Here is a 27,690-nt window from a genome sequence, read left to right on the forward strand (position 1 = left end):
CCCTGTGGTGACTGCAGCGTCTGTTTTACTTTGGGGTCAGCGAGGTCGCGCCTGACCTTAGTTTGCTGACCGCGCCACCGCCGGTACGGAATGTGCCGCGCAAGGCTCCACGCCCCCTTCTCCTCATTGCATTGGGGCCGCACTTCGCCCTGCTGACGGAGTCCTGTTTTACGTTGGGGCCCGCGAGGTCGTGCCTGACCTTCGTGTGCTGGCCGCGCCGGGCTCCCCCGCCGGTACGGAATGTGCCGCGCAAGGCTCCACCCTCCCTTCTCCTCGATGCATTGGGGCCGCACTTCACCCTACCGAGTCTGCTGACCTACGATGCTCCTCAACCTATGAAAAACAAATTTGTACTGGAGTGCTGGGAGCGCCCAAAAACTAACTGGCCTGCTATCTCCCCTGGCCCAAGGACCACCCTCGAAAAAACTGATCAGCACCCTGCACCCCAGAGCCATAACACACCGTACTTATCCGGGAGGGCGGCGGAGGGGGAGGGGTCCCCCTCCGCCACATCCCCACTCCACACAAACATCCTGAAAAAAAATAGGCGCAGGGGTGGCCCCCTGAGCGACGAACTCCCCTCTCACCATAACCATCCTCAAAAGACCAACCTCACTTACTCATCACAATGACTGAAATGCTAAACTGCGCCCCTTAAGGGGGGCTCACTCTGGTGGAGGGGTACTAAGGAACCTGTAGCCCCCCAAACCCAGAGCCCCTAAACCCCTTTCACCCAAGGGAAAAGAAGAAACAGGAAGGGAGCACACTCCTGACCTCTTAACCATGTCGCCCCTTCGCATTATGGTCAATGCAGTTCATATGCCTCAAGATAAAGTTCATGAGTATAATACCAAGTTGGTGCAAGCAGGTGCTAGTATCCGATGTCTCTAGATGCGAGACATGGCTCGCGTTTCTGGATGGTATCCGTCATCAGTAGAGATAAATTCGGGGTGGTTAAGAGGCTGCTAAACAATCCAGGCTTCGTTGCCTCTCAGGCGCGGAGTTGCATCGCCTATAGCCCGTCAGCTATGGAGGCTCGAGGGAGCCCTAAAACAGGAAACAGGAAGGGAGCACACTCCTGACCTCTTAACCGGGTCGCCCCTTCGCATTATGGTCAATGCAGTTCATACGCCTCAAGATAAAGTTTGAGTATAACACCAAGTTGGTGCAAGCAGGTGCTCTCTAGACGCGAGACATGGCTCGCGTTTCTGGATAGTATCCGTCATCAGTAGAGATAAATTCGGGGTGGTTAAGAGGCTGCTAAACAATCCAGGCTTCGTTGCTTCTCAGGCGCGGAGGTGCATCACCTATAGCTCATCAGCTATGGAGGCTCGAGGGAGCCCTAAAACAGGAAAGAGGAAGGGAGCACACTCCTGACCTCTGGACTTTCATTTAAATATGGCTCCCTCGAGCCATTGGGCTGACTAGCTCGGATAACGCACCTACGCGCCGTGAGAGGTACCAGACCCGATAATATTTGGCAGCCTGCACAGCAAACCCCCGAAAACTGCCTATACTCTGCTGATGAAGGAAAATAATCCTGAAACACCGGTGTCCAGAGTTGGTGCTGCAACTTTGCTTTTACACTTCAGAATGTACGAAAAGCGCACACGCTTTGAAGAACAGCATTTACCGTGATGCTCTTGTGGTATACCCGCTGGTGGGTGGAGTAGTGTGCGACCCATTGACTTTCAAGAAGAAAAGAGGATCTATGCTCTCCCAAGCGTGCACCCCTACCACCGGAACCAATTCCCCCTCTGAAAATCCAAAAGACCTCACCTCACCCTCTCCCCCTTTCAGGACCTGCTAAGGAGACACCCCCGAGGTGGAAACTCCCCCCGCCCCCCAAACTGGGCCCATTCCCCCTTCCCTACAAAACTGCCCCCAATGACACCACCCCACCCCCCGCTTACCTCGCCCCCAATGCCTTCGCCACCGGACAGGATATGCCAAACTGGGGCCGCTTTTCTAGACCGCAGGCGGTCCTGCTCCAAAACCGGGTTCATTGTTAGGCGTTTACGACGTGCAAGCAGCCACCGCCGCTGTTATGTCGCCAATTAATAAATCCCTGTGACCTGCTCCGTCCAGAAGCCGAAGCGCTTAGAGCCCCTAAATTCTACTGATGCCATCGAAAGACACTTGAAAACTCTACCATAGCAAGCCAAAAATAACTAAACTTCAGCGCAAAAATTTCCCCGACTAAAATAAAACATTTCCTGACTAAATGCTCCCAGCCACCAGGTCACCAAAGAAAAAATTCTAGAAAGCTGGGGACCAGCTATCGGAAATACTCAAAATTGTGACAGGAACTCACAAAATGGAGGAATAAATATCCCTTGGGCTAAAAAATAGCCCAAACAGCCCAAAAAGCCCAACCAGCCCAAAAAGCCCAACCAGCCCAAAAGGGGGGAGGGGGGGGGGAGCAGAGTCCCGTGCCGCTCCCATTCCTTAAACTTCCCGGGGGGCAGACCTCCCTACGCTCGGCTGCCCCCCCAAGACCCCCTTCAAGAAGCAGATGGATTTCGGTTGAGTGCTTAGGGAGCGAACAATTGAGTAGGCTCATCCTGATTTCTCTGCCATTATTAGAGGAGGAGGTGGTAGGGGACTTTTGGAAATGAAATCTACAGCCAGTGCACTGCGAAATAATGTCCGGCACCAAGGCATGTGCGCATTTCAACGATACCTTGTTCCTCATAGCATGAAGCTGCACCGCATCAAAAGTAATCTTTTCTCTCTCAGATCTGACATGGATTCCGGCCCCTGGCCCCGTCCTGGCGTGGACGGGTGCAGAAGGGCTTGCCTTTGGCGCGCCCGCTGTGCGGACGAGTCATCGGACGATTTATAGTGGCCGAAGTGACGTGAACCAGCGTGAGCCACTAGACTGCTGACTTGTGCCCCCCTGTTCAATTCCCCGGAGCTTTAACCTGATTCAATTCTCGGCGCAGTGAGCAAGTATTTTAACAAGCATTTACAATGCAACGGTTTCGCCTTTGGAAAAGTTAGAGCTATTTGCAATGTAAATGACAATGCCATTTATCTGTTTTCAAAACCAACACATAAATACAATTTTTGTCATTTACAATGCCAATAGCTCAAACTTTTCCAAAGACGAAACCGTTGCATTGTAAATGCTTGTTCTTAAAAGATACTGGTAATACACTACAGCTACAACTAGGCCAGGGATATTCATTCACCGGGATAGGAAAAATACTGGGACTGGGTGACAGGCACCCTGGGACAGTAAAAACAAATCTACAGGGATGTGGATACCCTTACTTGCACCAGATCCGGGGGTACGCTGACAGTAGGACATGGGACCGGCCCACCAATAAGACTACACTGGTACAGGGAAACCCCTGCAGATAAATATAAGTACACTGAAAGCAGGATAGAAAAGGCGCTAACAATAAGCCATGAGCACACTGAAACTGGGGCCATGAACAGACTGTCCCTCGAACAGAAAAGCACCTGTTTTGGGAATGTTTGGATTCAGATTGAGGCAGAGAGACATACATTGTCACAGAGACAATCAAAGGCCAATGTTGCAAGAGATATAAAAACAGTGGGACAAGTAAACTCTGACATCGCAACACTGAAGACACTTGGACTAGGAGCACAAAAAGACAGAAAGAAAACCATGGATGCGGAATGCACTTACACTGAACAGGGACAGAGCCAGGCACTTAATACAGGGACAAGAAACACAACAACAAAGCAACAATCAATATCCTGATAGGAAAGTGTACATACTGAGGTGCCCTTGATCCATCATGGTAACTGGGTCAGGGACATATTGACATTGGGGCATGCAGTATGGTACAGACATCGACATGTGGGCCCTGCGAAAGAGACATCCATTAGGACATGGTAACACCCCTCACTGGGAAAGCGATGCCAGTTCGTTAAAGGGAGTACACCAATACTGGGAAATGTAATACGATGCAACAGAGGAAACACACTGAATCCAGCACCGGAAACCGAGGTACAATAGGGAAGGGACGGGTTGATGACTGGGAATGGAGACCAGGACAGACGTCGAGGTGGAGAGGCCAGAATAAACCACAAAGAGAAGGCCGGCACTGCAGGGCAGCAAGAGAGATGCAAACGGGCAGGCAGGTCAAGACACTGTGGCGAGGAGGCATCGGAAGACACTGGAACAAGGAGGACACAGACACCGGCAACAGGGAACATAATGATAACAAGCACCTACGGACACCGGGAGGGGGGCAGGAACGGACAGCGGGAGGGGGGTGGGGGGGGGGAACGGGGACACTTACAGCGGGAGTGGGGGGGGGGGCAGGAACGGGAAGACTGACAGCGGGAGTGGGGTGCGGGAACAAACTGGCAGGGAGTACACCAATACTAGGAAATGTAATACGATGCAACAGAGAGGAAACACACTGAATCCAGCACCGGAAACAGATGTACAATAGGGAAGGGACGGGTAGATGACTGGGAATGGAGACCAGGACAGACGTCGAGGTGGAGAGGCCAGAATAAACCACAAAGAGAAGGCTTGCGCAGTAACGCCAGGCGAAACCTAAAAGGACAATGTCTCAGGTTAGTTTACATTCGTATTTTTAAAAAAAGTTTCACACATTCGGTGCAGAGGAAGTAACTGTCACGCAAAACACCACTGGCATGAAACACGCGGTCACATCATTGGCTGATTTATAGTGGCCGGAGTGACGTGAACCAGCGTGAGCCACTAGACTGCCGACTTGTGCCCCCCTTTTCAATTCCCCAGAGCTTTAACCAGATTCAATTCTCGGCGCAGTGAGCAAGTATTTTAAAAAATTGAATGTCTCAGGTTAGTTTATATTTGTATTGTTGAAAAGGTTTCACACATTCGGTGCAGAGGAAGTAACTGTCACGCAAAACACCACAGGCATCGCTTCACCTCTCTCTTGGAGAGGAGAAGGGGCACTTACTGATTCTAGGATCTCTCACACAAGATCCCAAGTACCTCCCTTAGAGAGGTGAATGGACATCCCTCGGATTCTAAGGTCTCTCATACACAATCGCATTGAGCTCCCTTAGAGAGGTGAAAGGGGCACGTTCTGATTCCGGGGTCTCTCACACAAGATCACAAGTAGCTTCCTTAAAGAGGTGAAGAAACCACTTTCTGATTTCAGGGTCTCTCACACAAGATCACTTGTAGCTCCATTAGAGAGGTGAAAGGGGCACGTTCTGATTCCAGGGTCTCTCATACATGATCACACATAGCTCCCTTAGAGAGGTGAAAATGGCACTTTCTGATTATAGGGTCTCTCATACAAGATCACACATAGCTCCCTTAGAGAGGTGAAGGGGCCACTTTCTGATTCTAGGGTCTCTCATACAAGATCCCACATAGATTCCATTGAACTCTAGGAGCCACACACCGTTGAGTCTCATCCTCTCCACACCACGGGAGTCAAGCTATCCTGGCTGAAGACGGCTGATAGCCAGAAACCGGTCTTAGGATGCTTTTTATTCCGGTCCAGGTAAGACATGGCTTGGCAGTTCGGGATGGACTGTTCCCATGAGGCACAGGGTCAAGGCTGATTTGCATATGGCCATGTCTGAACTGGGGGGGGGGGGATGGTGAGCAAAAGAAAATGTGGATTTAGGCCCAGATCTCTCTACTGGGGTGAATGTATGACATTGTTCTGCATTCTGTCCATCAACTGTTTGTGCATGTGTCACCCCGAGTGGGACGGATATGCTCAGACGTGAGTCCCGTGCTCTCCACACCACTGGAGTCAAGCTATCTTGGCTGAAGACGGCGATAGCTAGAAACTGGACCTAGGATGCTTGATTCCAGTCCAGGGAAGACATGGCTTGGCAGTTCAGGCTGGACTGTTCCCATGAGGCACAGGGTGAAGGCTGATTTGCATATGGCCATGTCTGGGGTGGGGTGGTGAGCAAAAAAACGATGGATTTAGGCCCAGATCTCTGTACTGGGGTGAATGTATGACATTGTTCTGCATTCTGTCCATCAATTGTTGTTTTTGCATTGGTCACCCCGAGTGGGATGGGTATGCTCAGACGTGAGTCCCATGCTCTCCACACCACTGGAGTCAAGCTATCCTGGCTGAAGACGTCTGATAGCCAGAAACCGGTCCTAGGACGCTTGATTCCAGGCCAGGGAAGACATGGCTTGGCAGTTCGGGCTGGACTGTTCCCATGAGGCACAGGGTTAAGGATGACTTGCATATTGCCATGTCTGAACTGGGGTGGTGTGGAGTGCAAAAAGCAATTGATTTAGGCCCAGATCTCTGTACTGGGGTGAATGTATGACATTGTTCTGCATTCTGTCCATCAATTGTTGTTTTTGCATTGGTCACCCCGAGTGGGATGGGTATGCTCCGACGTGAGTCCCATGCTCTCCACACCACTGGAGTCAAGCTATCCTGGCTGAAGACGGCTGATAGCCAGAAACCGGTAAAAGGATGCTTGATTCCGGTCCAGGGAAGACATGGCTTGGAAGTTCGGGCTGGACTGTTCCCATGAGGCACAGGGTCAAGGTTGATTTGCATATGGCTATGTCTGAACTTGGGTTGTGTGGGGAGCAAAAAAACGATGGATTTAGGCCCAGATATCTGTACTGGGGTGAATGTTAGAAGTAGGTTAAAAAAAACAAAGAATTCAAAAATAAAGTTGTTTTCTCTCTGTGCTGCACGTGACCCCTCCATTCTCCACGAGACATTCCTGGTGGGTCTTGTGATGGTGCATTTGTTTGAGGCAATCCTTAGTAGGTCATGGCGCTATGATTAGAATACAGATGTGTGCCTTCTTCATGGATGGTCTCTAGCTCCTGTTCAGTCATTAACAATGTGTTTTATCATGTTGGCTGTCAGATTACTTTGTGACATTGCAGTATAGCGATTTCTGGTTTTATCTTGTGGATGGCTTTGTTGTGTAGGCATGGGCGGAAAATCCGTTCCGCTCGCGGATTTTGCGGATTTTCGGGAAATCCGCAATCCGCGAGATTTGCGAATCTCCCGCAAAATCCGCAAATCCGCGAGCAGCGGATTTTGCTCGCACTGCTCGCACTGTTCGCGTGAGTTCGCGTGAGTTCGCGCCCCGCGAATAAGTGCAAAATTGCAGAAATACGATTTTAGCAAAACTGAAAGTAACTACTTACCAGGTTCAAAAGTTCAGGCTCATCATTAGTAGCCATTTCCTGTAGTGCTTCCTGAGGGGCCCCTACAGAGTTCAGTTGCCAGTTGAAACTATTATGTGACCCTGCTCTGAACCTCAGAATAGTTACACATATGCCACAAAGGTCCTGAATTACAGCTAAAGGAGACAAGCAGGAGCCAGGCTGGAAGTTAAAATCCATTAATCAGCCCCTAATTCATTATTGTCAGTTGGGGCAGGGCAGGTGTTGTAACTAATTTTGCAACAATGAAAGCACTTAGCAAGTGCAAAAGATCACTAATCAGGGCGCACTAAGGAAGCAGGTGCCAGCTAAAAAAATATTCTGTGACACATTAATCAGCCCCAAATTAATTCAGGTCACTTGAGGCAGGGAAGGTGTGCTTTGCTTTGCCGAAAATAATGTACACTGGACAACCAGAGGGTGTGGTGATGAAACAGAGGGTGGCATGGGTGGGCCAGAGGGTGGCATGAGTAGTCAGAGAGTGGCAGTGGTGACAGAGAGTGGCAGTGATGAAGAAGAGTGTCCCAAACAGGCTGGACACGTAGAAACAACAAGTTCGCAAAACTTGCGACCCGACAGGTAAGTTCGCAATTTGCGAAAGTGTACAAAACCCTCGCAAACTGGCAGAAACACGGGCGAACACAAAAAAAAAAAATCCGCAAATTCGCGGGAATTCGCGGATTGCGAATCCGCAAATCCGCAAAATTCGCGAACGCGAGATCCGCAAAATTCGCTCATGCTTATTGTTGAGCCGGGGATTCTTATTATGATGACTTGCTTATGTGAATCGGTTAATGTGAATGATGTTAAGGTCTTTGAGAGCCTAAAGTGTTCCCATTTTCATAGGGCAGAATAACTTTTTTCTCATTTGGCGTTCAAGGACAGATAATATGGTAAAGATCAGAAAACAAGACTGTTTTGGCAAGTTCACATCTAAAAAGGCAAGCATTCCATCAAGTTAAATGACGTGTCTGGTTGGTATTGACAAGATCAAGAATTCTACCATTCTAGAGTCTGCAACAATAAGATCCAGAATCTTTTCTCAACTGGTATCAGTGTTGGACAAGATTGTGGATGTGGATAATGTCCACAAGGGTGGTGAATGATGCGCATTTAGGAATGCCTCATTCAATGTTGAAATCACCCATGAAAGTGCAATTAAAAAAATCAGACTGCAGGAGTGCTATTCTATGATCTGATACATTAAGTCTGATGTGTGCTTGTGCCGGTTATGGAGGATTGTGTTAAAGCAAACGAGACATCGAGATTCAAAAATGGAAATGTTTAAGTAAGGGGGGGGGGGGGCATTGGCCAGCCTTGACCACTTCTTTTGGCACGAACAGTCCTTTACTGGTGCTGTGTGTAGCTTCTGGAACTCCCTTCCACTCTCCCTTTGGACCCAAATCCATATATGTTCACTGCCAGGAAGGTACTAAAAGCCTACCTGCTCTGACTTTACCTTAACTGGCTGTTTTTACTGATCATTCTGAGTGACTTTCCCACCTCCAGTGGCGGCTCGCAAAGGTAACGCTGTGGGGCGGGCGGGGTGGGGGGGTAGTGGAATCAGACATATGACGGCAGATATTTATTTATCTTCTCCTTTGCCATCGTATGTCGAACTCCACTCCACCCCCCACCCAGCCCCGCCCGCCCCTCCCTGTCCCACAGCGTTATCTTTCGAACCGCCACTTCCCACCTCTCGTTAAGCTACTTGTTCCCATAAATCATCTCTCTTGTATTGTATTTCTCTAGCTATTCTTAAAGTGCACTTTATACCTCCTAAAATATAGCAGCACTATAGAACTAAATAGAATGGCCCATAATGCATGGTTGTCAGTTAATTATACACAATATACAGACACATAACTATTCTTTTTTGCGTAAATATTATAATTTCTGAAACTGTGACTGAAGGTCACTTAACTTTGAGCAGTTTGTGTTTACATATATAAAGTTTAGGAAGCAATGATCAGTATTTTTTTCAATTTTAAAAGATCATTTTTGGAGAACTGTTTTAAAACCTAGTAATAAAGTGAGGTAATTGAAAAATACGGAGATGATGGTTGGATCAGATGACTGACCATCGGTTAACGAGATCAACATTGAAGAGACTTAGCTCACTTGTATCCCCAACACACAAATGTGAAAGGTTTGAGAAGAATGAAGCAACTATAACATTTGGTTCTTTTATCGCCTGTGCTGGAGTAAACCACATGGATGCTAAAAGTAAATCACGATTTGGTCAAGTGAGAAAGATAGGACTGAACCTCTGGTCTTTCCACATCTGATAATTCAGCCAAAATAGAAAGACCAAGAAATTATGAAACCAGGACTTTTCCTCCAACATGTTCTCGTTCCTTCTGCCTCAACAATTTGGATATGGAACACCTTTCAGGAGAGAACCTTTATAGGACTCAAACACCAAGCATACAATAAAAGAATTCAGGCAGAATATTCAGAGTGACACCAGCATGTGCAGAATACGCTCTTTATTGGCAGAAACAGTTCAGCTTGACCGCACAGTCCAGCAGCATTAAGCATGGCTTTTCCTTCACAGCCCCCTGGACTCAGCTGCTTCAAGCACCACAGCAGAACTCCGCTTGGCCTCCTCCAATAGACTCGACACTTGCTCCTTCATCTAAATGAAAATAAAAACAAACAGAAGGCAGAGATAAAACGAAGTTAAATAGCCATTGGTAATGTGATTTTCTTCTTCTGCAGGTGAGACATTTCCAAACAGCAGAGATATCCTTTTTTCAATTGTTTTAACAGGACGGTACATGTAGGCCAGTTGTTAATTGAAACTGGCCAACAGCATTGGTGAGGAAAGCATTATCCTTCAATCAAGGGTTTACCAAGTGAAAGCCTCTCATGGACAGTGTATTCACGCCTGAAACTGTAGCATAAAGAAAACTTCATAAGAGAGTACCTGGCCTCACAATCACCACATCCCAGGAACATGCTTCGCTCCCTCAGTGCTGGTTACTGGGGACACTATGGTCAGAAGAAAGCATAGAGGACCCACAGAGCTTCCAGTTCACTTGACAGTACTAGCCGCTAAAGATACGCAACAGTATCCCACACCCCCTAAGCAGACTGGCTCTCTGGCCTCAAGGTCCTTGACTCCCAAGCAAGAGGTCCTGATCCCTGGCTCCCAAAGTTTGGTTTCCCACTCTCTGGCCTCCCAAGTATGGATTCCCAATGTTTGGCATCAAAATCTCAAGATGACACTCTCGGTCCTCCCCAGAAAAGGTTCCCTGTCCCTGGCATCAAGAGCACGTTTCTACTCACTGGCAGCTATTGTCGAAAGGTAATACACTGTACAAGGTCAGGGAAGTGATCAAATCATCTCACACAATATCCAAAGCATTACTGTCCGGCTTGATTTGTGTTTTTTTTTACATTATTGATTATAATTTTACAAGTGCTTTAACCTTGTTTCTCAAACTAAAACCATTATCTCCAATTTGTTATTACTCTCATTTTTCTAATGTCCTTTCACATGTTTACTCATTCAAATTTATTGCTAAAAGATTACAAAAAGCAGGGTGAGGTAAGATATTTTTTAGGATCTAAGGGAATTTGCTACAGATTTTCATTTAATTATTTATTGTTTGCATATTTTGGAGTTTCTTTCAGGCAAACTAGTGGCACTGCCTAGGAAGGGAATATCCTTTGTGTATGGCAACTACTACTGAATTGGAGATGAACACTGAGAATGTTGAAACATGTCAATTTATATATTTTCAACTACAGTAAATGCGTGGAAACAAAAGTTCTACCAGAAGTCCCTACCTCAAAGTAGAAATAGAATGTTTTACTAGTTTAATCCACCAATCTTTTTAGTGCTTCCCCATGATCAGTCTGTATGGACAAACCCAGCTTCAGTTTGTCCATACCTACTGGTCAAACCATCCCGCTTCACTACACATTATGTATAAATTGGATTTCAGTTGTACCTTTTGTTGATGATACTTCTGATTCAGGATGTTCAAAAGTAGTGGTGGGCCTTGCATCCTTCTGCCAAACTTGGGCATGTGTCGGGTTGGTAATAGCCGTGGATGGGAAGGTTTGTGTGCACACAGTCGTCTGGCCCAGTTTGTGGCCTTTATTACAATTCACATTCTGAGTAGTTCGATTAGCAGTACTCTAAATGAGGTGGGGAGTCTTACAACCTTCCGCTAAATACAACATGATGTATATCAATTGTCTGAGATAATTTGAGTATGTGTGAGTGTTTACGGGTATGGCTGTGGAACAATCATGGTTTGATTTTAAAAAATATATATTTATTATTATAATTTTTTTTAAACAAACTTTACTATTGGGCGAGACCCAATCAAGTTTCATTTATGTCCCTCAGAACTTTTACTGGGTGCACAGAAAGAAGTTATAGGTCAAAACTTATGATTAGTTTCAGCGTTGCCAGGATCCCTAAAAAAATAACAAATTGTCGAGATGCTCTGAAACAGTACCACAGGACCAAAAAGGTTTCCTCTGTCATAATTCAACTTGCTGCATCTACAAGCTGCAATTTATCTAAATGTTAGTATACAGAATACATTTTCTTTAACCACATGGCTGCTAGGCGTTTTCCCGTCCTGCGCTGAATAACCAAAATAACCATTATTCATGACGAGCTGGCCTTGTCATCCGCGCACGGCAGGTAAGCGCCATGATGAGCCCAGCTCGTCATTAGCTTCGAAGGGGTTAAATTAGCCCGGAAATTTGTAAAGCGGAGATGCGCCACCTAGATCAGACACTGTCACAGCCACACTTGGGTGCCTGCCTTCACCAATAGGAATCCAGTACTGGCCCGTCTGCCTGCCTTACTCACCTGTGCCTTAAAGTCTTCGTCCGTTATGTCCTTCAGGTTAATCAGCACATTGAAGTAGGCCCCGAACACACCCGTCTCAAGAGCTTTCGCTGCCACCTACAGCAAAGAAAAAGGTTACGGTTATTGGAAATCCATGAAGTAAAGTCATGAGTAACAACTGTGGTAAAAAAAGGGAATGTTAATAGTATTAGATGTACCACCCTAGTATTTAACGTCTTATGTACTGCATTGATACCCAATGATAATGGATCACCTTCACACAGAATTCTGAAATGCACTTGGTTCAATAAAATATTAAAACAATGGTACTCAGAAAATGGGAACAAGGATACAGAGATAGAAGTTTCTGAAGAGATGCCGATATTTGTAAGGAGCAACAGGCTGCAGTCAGGGGATAACAATCAGAACATTTTGAGACATCTCTTTTTCTGAACTAATCCATGACCTAAAAGCTGTGATTTTTGGATGCTTCCTGAAGGTGAGGAGAGGGCCTCCATTCTGATACTGGGTGGGGAGGAGTGGTTATGTGGGATAGACTGGAAAGTAAGGCTCCATAGTTTGAATCTGATCCTTCGCTGCAAGCAGCAATTGAGATCAACGCCAATGGAGATGATGATCATCTTCCTGAGGTGGCGATTCCTGCCTTGAGTGGTGCAAGAACCAATTGTAAGACTCCGGCTAGTAGGGAAAGCCCCATTTCCAGGTACTCTGTTGAGATCCAGATATTTTCTTGGAAGAAAGGCACAGATTTTGCCGTACTGTTAATGTGAACTGTGGTAGAAGGTCGGGTTCAAGGGTGAAGCCAAGGGATTTTATCATAGAGTGAGTGAGCAGGAGAAGCCATCCAGTTTAAGAAAGTTTATAACGGAGACTTCAAGCTTGCATTTAGGAGGAGGTGAAAAAAGGAGAAACACCTTTGGAGGCTGCTGTAGTCAGGCTCTCTATCAAGCAAAGCTATTGAGTTTGAGCTTTTAGTCACACACGCCACTGATGGCTAGAGCTTGGCCTTTAAGGTCAAAGAATTGCCACGGTAATTCTATTAAACTGCTTCTCTCAGATCATTAGATTACCTTAGTGTTTATTATTATTTAATGGTCATGCGTGAAAGCTTATACTCAACACATTATAGCTTTGTTGGTTATGTTAGTCAACTAATGACCAACACTACAAGCTAGATCTATTTATTATGCAAGTTATTTATTGTGACAAGGTTATGATATCAATGGGCATTTAAGTGTGGGTTGTTACTACTCTATTAAAATCTGCAGATAGGTATTTTGTTACATGGAATCTCACCGTTTACCATATTAGGCAAGGGTCTTCGTGTTGGTTACCAATCTGAAACCGTGGGGAGAGAAGGTTTGCAGGGGTAGTAAAAATTCAGGGCGTTTATATCCACCTCTCTCTCTTCCCCTAAATTCAGGTCTTGTGAGTATAAAACAAAAAGCAATCTTCCCACTCAGATTGCATAGTAGGATATACATGCATGTCATTAGGCTGGCTGCTCTAAAATGTATTGCCCTCTCCTCACCATTGTCCCTGACTCCCAAATATCAGAAGGGTAATTGCAGTCTTCATCATCTTGTCTCAAAGTTGCCTTTTTGGGGACAGAATATTGCGGATCAAACTTTGTCAACCCAGAGAAAAGCAGATAATTGAAAAGAGGAAGATCGAAAAACAGTGATCAAGGGAAAATAATGGATTAAAAAGAACACCCAAAAGGAAGATTAAAAAAGAAGAAAGTGGTGAAAGCTTTGTATCCAGGCACTCAATTACCTTAGACAAATCAAGCACTGGGTCGGCAATCTGCAATCATTACCCATATAAATACTCAATAAATTATCTACAGTGGTAATAAACCACTCCTGGCGCAAAATAAAATATGTGCAGTCTTCATTCATGTCTCCAGGTTTTAAAGTGGCTCTCAGATCCCCAGAAACCCATAAAGCGCATCCGCAAGTATTACCCTTCCCCTCCAATAAGTACCTGTATGTCAGATCTACAGGAGATATTGCCATGTTTGGCCATTTCCTGCAATGGAGGCCAGAGGCTGTTGACCTTCTGTGCCAGTGACAAAGGCACTGCAATGGCTTTCTTCAGACCCTCCTGCATGGCGGCTTCACGGCTGCAAGACAAAGGATAAGCCACTCAAATGTGCAGGACTGGCAGTCAAACAATACGAGACGACCCCTGGCATAGCAACTCATTTAGGAGGCCATATTTACGCACAAAATAATCAACAAAGAGGAGGAAGGGAACGCATTTGCCCTGCCTAGCTATACTCAAACAAACCAAATGAGAAATAGCTCACTACCTACTTATCCGATAACCTTGAGAGGTCTGTAACTCAAGATCCCAAGGAAAAACATGGTGAACCCTAGCTTTTACTTTTTTAAAGAACCCTCACTCACCAACTTACAGATAATTAAGGATACATAACAGGTGTATTTGTAAAGCGCACGTTCACCCCAGCAAGGGGGCATCTTGGCGCTGAAATAACAGATGTATATTGTTACCCAACTCAATGGTACTCATTTTATCGACCTCAAATGGATGAAAGGCTGAGTGGACCCACCGGGATTTGAACCTGTGACCATGAGGTCGAACACAGGCCCCTGCAGTGGATGCATTAGTCCACTGAGCCACCAGACCCGGCTCAAGATCAAGACAATCTCACAGGTATCCAACACGGTTAAGATTTGTCCAGGGCCTCCACTATGAAAATACCCCTTGAGTTAGGCGACCCGGAGTCAATTTTAAATCACTTACACCATACACACAAGAAAACCAGCTGTTGCAGCAAACCCTGGATGCATTTGGCGACCGAGGTGGAAACCCAAAGAAGAAGGAATTCGCCAACTAGGTTGGCGAGTGAGAGTTTTTATAAAAAAAATCTAGGATTGTCCCAGTTAAGTTACAGACCTCCCAAGATTGCAGGTTAAGTAGGTAGAGAGCGCATTCATATTTACGTACAAACCATTCAAGCTACGGATTGTAAATATGTTGCAACATAATTTATTTAGCATGACCCTGGTCATGTTTGGCTAATGGAGCGCTGTACAAATGCAATAAATAATAAAATACAATGAGGTATACAAATTATAATATACAAATGTATTTAGTGTTAGTGCTGGAAATGGGAACAAGCATTTACAATGCAACGGTCTCGCCTTGGCAAAAGTTAGAGCTATTGGCATTGTAAATGACAAACTTTTTATTTATGTGTTGGTTTTGGAAACAGATAAATAAATGGCGTTGTCATTTACAAGGCCAATAGAGTGAGTAGTGCAGTGAGTAGTAGAGAGTGAGTAGAGAGTAGTAGTGAGTAGTAGAGAATGATTAGAGAGTAGCAGTGAGAGTGAGTAGTAGAGTGAGTAGTATCTGGGGGCACCTTGAAGTAATTCAATGTACAATCCGCTAAACCAAAATGTCATTATACATCATTAAAAAGCAAATAATGTTGATTAACTTGTAACAACAACATTGGCCACATATACTATGTACATAACAAATATACTCCTTGCCTCACTTTTGGCGACGTCCTCAGGGCATACATATATTCGTGAATGCTTATAAGTTCATGTTTAGAAATGATTACTTTAAACACAAGCATTGGAAATGCAATAGGTCTCGCATTAGGAAAGTTTGAGCTATTGGTATTGCAAATGACACTTTTTTTTATTTATGTGTTGGTTTTGAAAGTAGCAAAATTAATAGCTTGGTCAGTTACAATGTCAATAGTTTTAACTTTTGCAAATGTGACACCTATAGCATTTGTAATGCAATGTGTGTTGTATTTACGTGACTTAGATGTATTGATATTACAAATAACAATGGCTTGTGGTGGTGGTGGAGGTGATGGTGGATGTGGCGGTGGTGGATGTGATGGTGGTGGATGTGGTGGATGTGGTGGTGGATGTGGCTGTGGATGTGGCGGTGGATGTGGCGGTGGATGTGGCGGTGGATGTGGCGGTGGATGTGGCGGTGGATGTGGCGGTGGATGTGGCGGTGGATGTGGAGGTGGTGGTGGATGTGGAGGTGGAGGTGGTGGTGGATGTGGTGGTGGTGGTGGTGGTGGATGTGGTGGTGGTGGTGGATTTAGTGGTGGTGGGGGTGGTGGTGGTGGATGCGGTAGTGGTGGTGGATGTGGTGGTGGTGGTGGATGTGGCGGTGGTGGAGGTGATGGTGAATGTGGTGGTGGATGTGGTGGTGGATGGGGTGGTGGATGGGGTGGTGGATGGGGTGGTGGATGGGGTGGTGGATGGGGTGGTGGATGGGGTGGTGGATGGGGTGGTGGATGGGGTGGTGGATGGGGTGGTGGATGGGGTGGTGGTGGTGGATGCGGTGGTGGTGGATGTGGTGATGGTGGATGCGGTATGGTGGATGTGGTGATGGTGGATGTGGCGGTGGATGTCAAAGTGGATGTGGAGGTGATGGTGGATGTGGTGGTGGATGTGGTGGTGATGGTGGATGTGGTGGTGGATGCGGTGGTGGTGGATGTGGTGATGGTGGATGCGGTGGTGGTGGTGGATGCGGTGGTGGTGGTGGTTGTCGTGGATGTGGTGGTGGATGTAGTGGTGGTGGTGGAAGTGGATGTGGTGGTGGTGGAAGTGGTGGTGGATGTGGTGGTGGTGGATGCGGTGGAAGTGGTGGAAGTGGTGGTGGATGTGGTGGTGGTGGTGGTGGATGTGGTGGTGGATGTGGTGGTGGATGTGGTGGTGGATGTCATGGTGGATGTGGTGGTGGATGTGGTGGTGGTGGATGTGATGGTGGATGTGGTAGATGTGGTGGTGGATGCGGTGGATGCGGTGGTGGATGCGGTGGTGGTGGTAGTGGTGGTAGTGGTGGATGGGGTGGTGGTTGTAGTGGATGTGGTAGTGGATGTAGTGGTGGTGGGTGTGGTGGTGGTGGTGGATGCGGTGGATGTCATGTTTTTGTAGGCTCACAGCCAATTGATGAATATATCTACTCGGCAATAACTGCTTTAAATGGGTCTGGCATTCTTTTCTAATTAAAGAGAAAAATGATTCTTCCCATCACACCGCATTAAATAAAAATTAGCAACTGGAAAAATGTGGTGTTCTTCAAGATATGAGACACGACCAGAAAGCTTAAACAAGCATTTGTAATGCAATAGGTCATCTATTGGCACTGTAAATGGCAATGCCTTTTACTTAGAGGTTTACAAACCTGCTATAATGAAAGGCATTGTTAGTTACAATACCAATAGGTCAAAGTTTAAAAAATGCGAGACCTATTGCATTGCAAAAGACTAAAAGAAAGCAGATCACCATGCATTGCCACCAAAAGTGTATACACAAATTACATAACTTATTAAAACAAAACCTCTAAAATGTAAAATGTAAGGACTGGAATCCGCAGTTGCACAAAAACAAGTAGGTTAAACACATCATAAGGAGTATTAAGACCTTAAGGTGTAGTAAACCTTTTTAAAGTGGAATTCCCAAAATCCCCAATGTGAACATGTTAAATAAAACACATGAGATAGTAAAAACGTCTGTTAATTATTTTAAAAAAAAACTAATCAGAGCGTAGTGAAACCCTTGTAAAGCATAACCCAAACATTTGGGTCCCCAGTATGAACATGTGAAAAAACATCACAGGGTGAAGTGAAAACAACTGTAAAGTGAAACAGAGACACTGAAGGCTCTCTCTGTAACACCAACATGTGTGATAAGCAAAGTCCCAGAGAAGACCTAATAGTAATTGCCTCAACATGAGATTTGCTGATAAGTGAGAGATTTTATAGGGATTATTGGGCATGTCTGAGATGTCAGAGAAGGGGATATTAGTACAAAAACCGCTCTTGGCAAAGTCAATATATCTTGCCCTTGCCCCAATTGACGTTACTAAGATTGTAAGCCCTGTCGTACAGCATCCCGATTTTGTACAGCGCTGCTTTTTTTTTTATAACAGGAAAAAGGGTACAAGCAGTCGGCTTTGTAATTTGTAGGCGCAAGCAACAAGCATGCATGCACCTACACACAGGCAGTTTTAAATAAAAAAGATTTTGCTTGCTGGTTTGAGTTTGACTGGTATAGAAAAACAAAACTGTGGAGCGGGAGGAGAGAGCAATAACAATGTGGGGGTTGTAAGGAATCAGAGACGGCATTTTGTAAAACCATATGGGGGCACGGGAGGGGGAAGAAACATAGGTGATGGGTGAAGAACATGTAGAAAGAGTAACGTGAGGGTGAGATCATGTACTGGATAATGGGAGGGTGAGATGCTGCACTGGATAATGTGAGGGTGAGATGCTGCAACTGACGTATTGAGCAGTTGTAGGAAGGGCTACAGCTGCCGTTTTTGGAACTGTGGAACCAGGCTTTAGTCCTTGCGTCTGTTCAAAACCCTGAGATTCTGGGCAAGTCACTTAATTTCCCCGTGCCTAAAGCTAAATGAACGTGCCCTTCTAGTATATATGTGTTGCTTTTGTAAAATCCTTCAATAGCTTCCACTCGAGCTCAGGTACATAGAAAACATAGAAAAAGAAGTAAACATCATGTGAAAACCGACTAAAAACACACAATAGTTTAAACATACAAATATCACCTGCCACAAAAAGCCGACTCTCTAGTCGGCTAAGCATACCTGTGACTTAGAAGCTGCCCTTAAGAAGAGTGCCGAACAACTCACTCCAAATCAATGATAACAATAAAATACAACACACCAACCCCTCACGCGCTGCACTGCTGGTAATGATTATTGGGCGGCTGGCGAGGCGCCCTACACAGTGTGTTTGCGTGCAGCACACGGTTCCTCCGGCCAGGCAGGAGCAAATGTGGTCCAGGCTCTATGTGCGCCCTTTTTCGCAGTGCATTGTTGTAACTTTAAGGCAGCTGCTTATACCATGCCTACCTTCATTGGAGCTGCAGGAAGAGCGCTCTGGAGAAGCCCAAAGCCAGTCAAACAATCGGAGGGAGAACTAGCTTCGGTGGGAAGGGACTCTGAATGCTGGAGCCAGGACTTCTCCAGGAAGTGGTGGTCTGCTTTCCTGGCCGGTGTTTTGGCTCTGGAGCAAATGAATCTGAGGGAGGAGGAGCGCAAAAGGGGAGGCTGAAGCTAGCGGTGACAATGGAAAGCTGCATCTAGTCTCTAATACCTTCCTGTTCAGTATTAACAGAGTGTGGACGGGTTCTCGGTATCAGCTCTCCCCATTGAAAATTAAAATGAAAAGTGAATGCCTTTGTGTTTAAAATAAATGCCTTCAGCGGACCACGTTTGTTTTAGAGCCTAGACACACCAATAACCATGTGTTTCTCCCCAAAAAAATAAACGTAAATGCCGAGTGTGAAGAAAAAACTGCTGGAGCTGGATTGATTTCTAGCCAAGCCAATTAAAGTAAACAGTGTAAACATAAAATGTTCTTGCGGATTAGCTCAACAAACTCACCCTAGGGATGTATGGAAATACAATTTTAAAAAGTGGACGGAGACACGTATCTGCTCAGTGAGAGTCACAAGAAAACACGCAACAAATTACCTCAGCACAGAAAGACACAGACACAACAACCTGGACAATGTTAAATTAAAATGAAAAGTGAATGCCTTTGTGTTTAAAAAAAATGCCTTCAGCGGACCACGTTTGTTTTAGAGCCTAGACACACCAATAACCATGTGTTTCTCCCCAAAAAAATAAACGTAAATGCCGAGTGTGAAGAAAAAACTGCTGGAGCTGGATTGATTTCTAGCCAAGCCAATTAAAGTAAACAGTGTAAACATAAAATCTTCTTGCGGATTAGCTCAACAAACTCACCCTAGGGATGTATGGAAATACAATTTTAAAAAGTGGACGGAGACACGTATTTGCTCAGTGAGAGTCACAAGAAAACACGCAAAAAATTACCTCAGCACAGAAAGACACAGACACAACAACCTGGACAATGTTTGATAGAATTAAAGTTGGCTATTGTGCGCCGGGGTTTACACTACTTCAGTTAGGGCCGCACACTGCATGTTAGAGATCCGTGTAACATCCTAACAGAGCAGTTGGTGAATCAATTGGGGCAGAAGTGTTCTAGAAACAAGTTAAACAAGTTTTAAAAGTAGATACGGCCTCCGGCCGTGAATAATTAGGGGGTGAGAAATGTGCTGGGAGGGCTGCCTTTGATGTGGTAATGGAAGGCAGGCAGGCAGGCGGCTGGTGGCATTGTGCACGCGCTTTTTAGGGCTTGCGCTTGCGCAATCACCTAAAAAGCACATGCACTCCATACAATCGCCAGTGGAATCGCCAGTGGTGGTTAACATCTAGATAAGCCACATTAGAGCTTCGCCAGCTATGCGCATGCGCACAGCAGGCAAGCCCTAAAAATGACTACAGGATCCCATACATTGGGAATGGGGTGTGGGGCAGTAGAAAGGAGGCACAGTCACAAGGGCCAGGGCAGTGTCATGTGCAGCAGAGTAGAGTCAACTTGTAATTAGTATTTTTTTTTTTAACTCATTCCCCCATTACAAATAGACTTTTAAAATAGCTCAGCAGGTTAAGGCACATACCGGAGAGACTTTGTGTACCTAGCAAGTTACAGAGTAGAATAGCAAAATGATAACTTGTGGTTAATGCACCTGCTTGATGGATTTTTTCTCATCCTTCTCTGTTCGGACTCATCATGAACTAGTATAAAGGGTTAATGTGCCAGCTGCTAAGGATCACGTGTAACATGCACCTGACAGATTGTTATGCTCTGTAGATAGAGCCATGTGTTACTGTTTTATTGCAGGCATCCATCCTTGGGTTACCGTCTGGTCTCAAGTTACAATTCTCTGTTTAATGTAGCTTTTCAAGCATAATTAATTATAAACCCGCACAAACGCATTGAATGCATAACACAAAACTTTCCTCTACAGCTTTTTCGTTTTTCCTCAATCTTTCTTTATTCTAGGGTCAATTATTTATTTTGGTAGTAAAAACCGCATATTGTATGTGCTATATAAGTGGTTATTGGTACATCTGAATTCTTACAGTACTCTCATATCACTTTCCTACAAAGCTTGTAAAAAGTAAAACGCCTGGCTCCCAGTTATAGTTTCTCTCTTAAGCACAACAAACTGAAGGTCTTTCTTTTTGTTAGCAGCATCATCATGAAAGTGGTGGGCTCCAGACTGTTCTCAGCCAAGATGAACGAAAAGGAGAGATGGTCACCCTTTAAGTGATGCCTTTGTATTGGCCACTGCGTACAGTGACAAACAAGCACTGGCAATGCCAACCGGTCTGATGTTAAAGGAATGTTGTATGGTAATGTGAAGCATTATAAGTAAATAGCATGGAAATGGGTGAGTAGATGTGTGGTAGCAAAGATTCATAGTTTAATATTGGTGTAGGATAAAAGGTCAAATGGCAGTTGCACTGTCTAGCCAGAGCTAAAACCTTGCATAGGTTAATGGCTGCCCTTCTCCCATCCCCTTCTCCCATCTGTGCAGCTGCCAGAGAAGAAGACCATCAACGTTCTAATTATCTAACACACTTTAATAGCTTTACAATGTAATGTGTGGGCTCCAGAAAGTTCAAGCTCAGGCAGCTGGGTAAACAGAATGATAACAGCTGTATGGAGGGCAAGCACTTTTTTGTCTTAAAGCCCACAACTTCTACCAAATCAAAACATGTATTCAAGGCCCCCAACATGTGGGTGGAGTCAAAGTCCCTTTATTGGAGACTGACATAATTGGCTCCCGACAGCTGTGCTGTCATGCGAGATCCTAAAAAGGTCTCCATCCTTGGCATGTTGCTGTGCCGAATGTAATGCACACAATGTGCATTGTTAGCAAACTGCAACAGCACACACAACTCGTTTCACTGGATTCGGCTCACCAGCTGCCAAATCCAATGTCCGACTGGATTCCCAAGATGTCCCGCACTTGCTGAACGCAATCCTAGCCAAGAAAGAGTGGAAATTGAAAGAAATTGGGGTGTGTTGGGGAGGGGGGCAGAGCATGACCCTGGAACCAAATCTACCTGTAATCTCATCACAAATTAAACAGTCACGAGCACAGAGGCACAATTCCAATAAAACTTTGCTGAAACAAAAAGGTCTTCAAGTTCCTAAAAAAAAAAGTAATGAAGAAAAGGGAAAAAAGGAGCCCAACTGCTCAACTCTGCCCCATACTACTGCACTAGCCTGCTATTAGTGTGAATTGGCCTTTGGACTTCCTGCCATGCTACAGGGATAGGACTGCACCATCATGGAAGACAAAGGGCACTGTTTTGTACATGCATGCTCTTTTGTAGGATGTTGCAAGTATACAACTGCCCCTTAAAGGCAGTATAACTAGGAACAAGAGAGGCACACATTGTGCAATTAGTATATTATGCTCAAATGGCAACATACAATCCCCACTAAACGCATATGCATTGATGGTTCATTGGTTGAAGGGAAAAAGAAGTGAAGGCACAAATAATTTGTAGAGCGTAGACACCATGGGTCGCAGCAGTAGAAAACCCTTATTCCGGTAATACTGCAGTTTCTATAGGGTTGGGATAATCGGAGTTCTTTCTGGATGGACTTTCAAGCCAAACCCCGGCTAAAGGAAGCAATGTCTACATAGTGGCAGAGAAGAATCAACAATTCCCATGTGCCTTATTCACAAATCTGGTTGATTTGATGTTTCAGATCAGTTTGGTAGGTATGCTACAAATCTACAGGCGCAGCCCATGCAGGTATGAGTGGTGGGGCGGTTGGGGAGGGGGAAAATTCAACAGACGATGACGATGACGAGGGAAAATTAAATACATTTTTCCTCGTCATCGTCTGATGAAATCCCATCCGACCCAGACCTTGGTTCAATTAGGATTTACCTTGAGGACTCCATCTCAGAGCCGAACAGACTGTTGAATGACCGCCTCTCACCTTTGAGAGTCAAACACAGCTGTACACTGGCACCAACATTGGAGTTGCTGATCTGCGACATCTTTCAGACAGAAAGCGGCACCTGCTGCAGGCTGACTTCTGGAGTGTTTCTCTGACAAAAGTCTGTCGGTCTCCCAGAAAAGAAAGCAAATGTGTACAACCCAAAGTGTTTTCATTTTACCTCATGAATTTTCAAAGATGTGGATTTGTATACAGTAGCTTTGGGACCCTGGAGTTCGTGATTAATCTAGCTGGTATTCAACTAGACCGGGTCTTTGGAGGAGGCCAACAGATCAAACAAAGTAGGCACGGCTAACACTTCAAATAATTAGATGGAGCTCTCCTTGGAGAAAACATAACAAAATGGAGAGTTAAATTGCAATTGTTACACAATTTGGTCAAACCAGATAGGATTATAACAAATCGGTTTGAGTGATTTTAACAATGTTTATAGGCTACTGGCAGATTAAAAAAGGGAAATGTGAGATTTAAAAACTTTTTAAAAAAAAATCTACAGGCAGCACTTTAGAACCAGTTTTCGCAGTCCATGACAACAGTTTTTGTCAATTCTCCAAAATGTCTACTATGAAATGATAATGAGCTCATGAAATATGTTTTACTTCAATCTCCAGAAAGACGCTTTTCTCTGACTGATAACCAAAGATACGTTTTGCAGCCTGCTCACTGTGCCATTGTTTGAGGCTTCACCTATATACTTACTTATCTAATAATATTGAGTTTACCGGGTTAACACACCACATTTCAGGATGCGTAACTGCCAATGCTCAGATCCGATTCCCAACTAATCTGTCATTCCGCCAGAGATTGAATAAGTGGAAGCCAATCAGTTGGTAACATTTCCACCAGTTAATTACGGTCAGAAATCTGTGCTAGTCGAAGTCAAAATAAAATAGTTTTTGGGTAGCACCCTACATTGATCGAAGTCTGAGAGTGGGAAATCCTAGGGGTTTGTTAGTACTGCCCTCACCCACTAAATAGTGGCATACTTCATTATAGGGCTGCTACCACACCCTGCTGCAGGTCATTGGCATTCCTCAGGATATAGATCACATTAACTCGCCTCTCAAAATATTATATGCTCTGAGGTTTTTAAGTTCATATACTTGCCAGTCTTAGTACACTGCAAGGATTTAAAGTTTCATATTTGACCGAGGGTGATGAGTGGACCTAATGGGCGACAATCTGACCTTGATGAAAGTGTGAAACTAGGACGACGTCCCATCCCATCACAAGTTAAGAGCAGAATCTACAAAACCTGACAATTCCCTACAGTGTTACTACGACGGGCAAGTATAGTAACTTATAACCCTCCATGCATATAATAATTTGGAAGGCGAGTTAATGGGATCTATATCCTGAGGAATGCCAATGACCCCTATGGGGCAGATGGAATTGGCTGAAACATGTCGATCACAACAGAGAGGGTGACAGGGACGTTACTTCCCCAAATACACTCCCAAAGATTTTTTTTTTAATCCTGCCAGCAAGGGCACAAGAATAAAAAGTTGAGGGTACCTTCCTAGATCATTTTAACTCAATATTGCCTCTGCAAAGTGGATCCCTAGCAGAATTTTAACAAATATTTTTGCGCTCCAACCTGTATGTTGGTCTGCAGCAGGGTTTGGTAGCGACCCTATGATGAGGCATGCCACTACTTAGTGGATGAGGGCAGTACTAACAACCCCTAGAGTTTCCCATTCTCAAACTTTGATGAATATAATACAATAGGTATTACATAGATGCTTCCCCTTCTTTTTGTGAGTATATGTATGAACAAGCATTTACAATGCAATGGTTTCGCCTTTGGAAAAGTTAGAGCTATTGGCATTGCTCATGACATTTATTTTTGTTTTCTTATAAATAAATGGCATTGTTATTTACATTGCCAACAGCTCTCTCAGCCCACACAGCCCACACAGCCCACACAGCTCACACAGCCCACACAGCTCTCACAGCCCACACAGCTCTCACAGCCCACACAGCTCACAGCCCACACAGCTCTCACAGCCCACACAGCTCACAGCCCACACAGCTCACAGCCCACACAGCGCTCACAGCCCACACAGCTCTCACAGCCCACACAGCTCTCACAGCCCACACAGCTCTCACAGCCCACACAGCTCTCACAGCCCACACAGCTCTCACAGCCCACACAGCTCTCACAGCCCACACAGCTCTCACAGCCCACACAGCTCTCACAGCCCACACAGCTCTCACAGCCCACACAGCTCTCACAGCCCACACAGCTCTCACAGCCCACAATGCAGCAATCACATAACACTACACATGCCTTCACAACACACCAATTAAAGAAAACTCATAATTTAAGACGGTTTGTATTGTTCACAAGTCATTCCATGGAAACAACACTGGATATTTAACTTAAGTCTCCATCAACCACAAACCAACAAGGCACCAATGATTAACAATTAAAAGAGGGTTGTTGTCCTGGGCAAATCCAGTGGGTATAGCTCATTCCTGTGCCAGAAACCAATACCTGAATGGTTTGGAGGACTGAATAAAGGGTCACAGTCGTGCCTGATTTAGCAGAAACAAGTTCCATACCCTATGTCAATGAGCTGTGCCAGGTGAAGTAGACGGAGTGATTAGAACTGTACCAAATAAGGGTAGAGAGACTGGGGAGTAGCTCTGCACAGATGCTTTTACTGCTGTGTGGTGACAATCGAGTGTCAGAGCCGAGGGTTTCTCTATCAGGGTAACTGGTTAGTGTGTGTAAACGCCTTTAGGGCACAGCCATCGATGGGGTTTAGATACTGGAGCGGGTGAAGCGCTGCGAGGCTCCTCTCTGGGCGCCCCCCCCTGCTTGTCGTGTCCTCACTTCATTGTTGCCCGCTCTGGAGGTGGAGGTGGTGGGGGTGGGGGTGGGGGTGGCGGGAGGGAGGTTCCAGGAAGGGGACCGTTGAAGAGATTGAGAGGGGGTGACAAAGTTCCTGTCAGTGATAAACCCGGGGTGTCGCAACAGGGAGACTCCCACGGGGCTCTGCGAAGGGCCCGCCGGCGCCAGGACGAGAGTCCGCGCACCGCAGGACTGTGGGGAAGTGCTGTTGTCTGCTGCTTCCCTTAGGCCTGCCTGCTCTGCCTGTGCCCTGCATCCTCTATCCTGTGAACTATCTACCTGCCTGCATTCCTGTACCCTACTGGACTGTGACATGCATCCTGCCTGCCTGTGGCCTGCCTGCTCTATCCTGTGAGCTACCTGCTGTCTGTCTGTGCCCCGCCCTACTGCTGTCCTGCCTACCTATGCCCTGCCTGCTCTGCCTTCCTGTGCCTTGCCTGCTCTGCCACCCTGTGCCCCGCCTGCTGTTTCCTTGTGCCCCATCTGCTCTGAACTCCCTTCTGCCGCCCTGTGCCCTGCCGGCTCTGTCTGCCTGTGCCCTTCCAGCCTGTGCCATGTCTGTCTGTGCCCTACCTCCTCTGTCTGCCTTTGCCCTGCCTCCTCTGTCTGCCTGTGCCCTGCCTCCTCTGGCTGCCTGTGCCCTGCCTCCTCTGCCTGCCTGTGCCCTGCCTCCTCTGGCTGCCTGTGCCCTGCCTCCTCTGGCTGCCTGTGCCCGGTCTGCTCTGGTTGCCTGCTGCCTGCGCCTTGCCTGCTCTGACCTCATGCGGCACCAGCGCTCCCTCGCGGATTTTGACACGGTGTCGAGAATGAGGGGCCGGTATTTGGAGGGGAGGGGGCGGCGCGGGCCCAGCGCACCTCCCCCAGTGCTGCCTGAGGCTTCCTCCCGGTGCCACACCCCACCGCCTGAGCTGCCTGCACCCCAAGCTCCGGAGCTGCAGACCCCCGGGCCGTGCGGACCCCTAACGTGAGGTGAGAACTGGGAAAGACGGGGAATGGGGCGTAGGGACCAAGGCGGGGGCGCCCCGTAATCCTTCCTGGGAGCGTGCGCAGCTCACCGGGGGGACCTCAGTCTGGGCGTGCAACTCCCTCTGTTGCTACAGCTCACAGCTCCGCCAGTGCACCTCTGCACCCCACCCCCAGTGCACCTCTGCTCAGCTCCCCCAGTGCACCTCAGCTCAGCTCCCCAGTGCACCTCAGCTCAGCTCCCCCAGTGCACCTCAGCTCAGCTCCCCCACTGCACCTCAGCTCAGCTCCCCCACTGCACCGCTCCGCCAGTGCACCTCTGCACCCCTCCCCCAGTGCACCTCTGGACAGCTCCCCCAGTGCACCTCTGGACAGCTCCCCCAGTGCACCTCTGCTGAGCTCCCCCACTGCACCGCTCCGCTAGTGCACCTCTGCACAGCTCCCCCAGTGCACCTCTGCTCCGCCAGTGCACCTCTGCACAGCTTCCCCAGTGCACCTCTGCACAGCTTCCCCAGTGCACCTCTGCACAGCTTCCCCAGTGCACCTCTGCACAGCTTCCCCAGTGCACCTCTGCACAGCTTCCCCAGTGCACCTCTGCACAGCTTCCCCAGTGCACCTCTGCACAGCTCCCCCAGTGCACCTCTGCTCTGCCAGTGCACCTCTGCTCAGCTCCGCCAGTGCACCTCTGCTCCGCTCCGCCAGCGCACCTCTGCTCAGCTCCGCCAGTGCACCTCTGCTCAGCTCCGCCAGTGCACCTCTGCTCAGCTCCGCCAGTGCACCTCTGCTCAGCTCCGCCAGTGCACCTCTGCTCAGCTCCGCCAGTGCACCTCTGCTCAGCTTCGCCAGTGCACCTCTGCTCAGCTTCGCCAGTGCACCTCCGCTCACCCTAGTGTTGCAATGAGCGGAGCAGACACTTCCCTCCTCTCCACTGACTCACCGCGCGGTTCCTTACTCACTGCGGGCCTCGGCCGTGATAAGGCCGGTTCCACTTCTTCCTTCGG

At 46.7% G+C, this 27,690-nt stretch overlaps 1 protein-coding gene across 1 annotated transcript in view; it reads right to left on the minus strand.

Moving 5' to 3' along the window:
- Positions 1–9,621: 9,621 nt before the first annotated feature.
- FTCD (formimidoyltransferase cyclodeaminase) overlaps positions 9,622–27,690 on the minus strand; it is a 261,402-nt gene continuing 243,333 nt past the window's right edge. Inside the window, exons 12-14 of the mRNA XM_086956237.1 lie at positions 13,971–14,109; positions 11,985–12,080; positions 9,622–9,785 (exon numbers count right to left, since the gene is read on the minus strand). Of these exons, the coding sequence (XP_086812363.1) occupies positions 9,699–9,785; positions 11,985–12,080; positions 13,971–14,109 (322 nt within the window). The 3' untranslated portion in view covers positions 9,622–9,698. The remainder of the gene's footprint in view (positions 9,786–11,984; positions 12,081–13,970; positions 14,110–27,690) is intronic.

The sequence above is a fragment of the Lissotriton vulgaris genome, chromosome 2_1 (assembly GCF_964263255.1).
Source record: "Lissotriton vulgaris chromosome 2_1, aLisVul1.2, whole genome shotgun sequence".
Classification (NCBI taxonomy): domain Eukaryota; kingdom Metazoa; phylum Chordata; class Amphibia; order Caudata; family Salamandridae; genus Lissotriton; species Lissotriton vulgaris.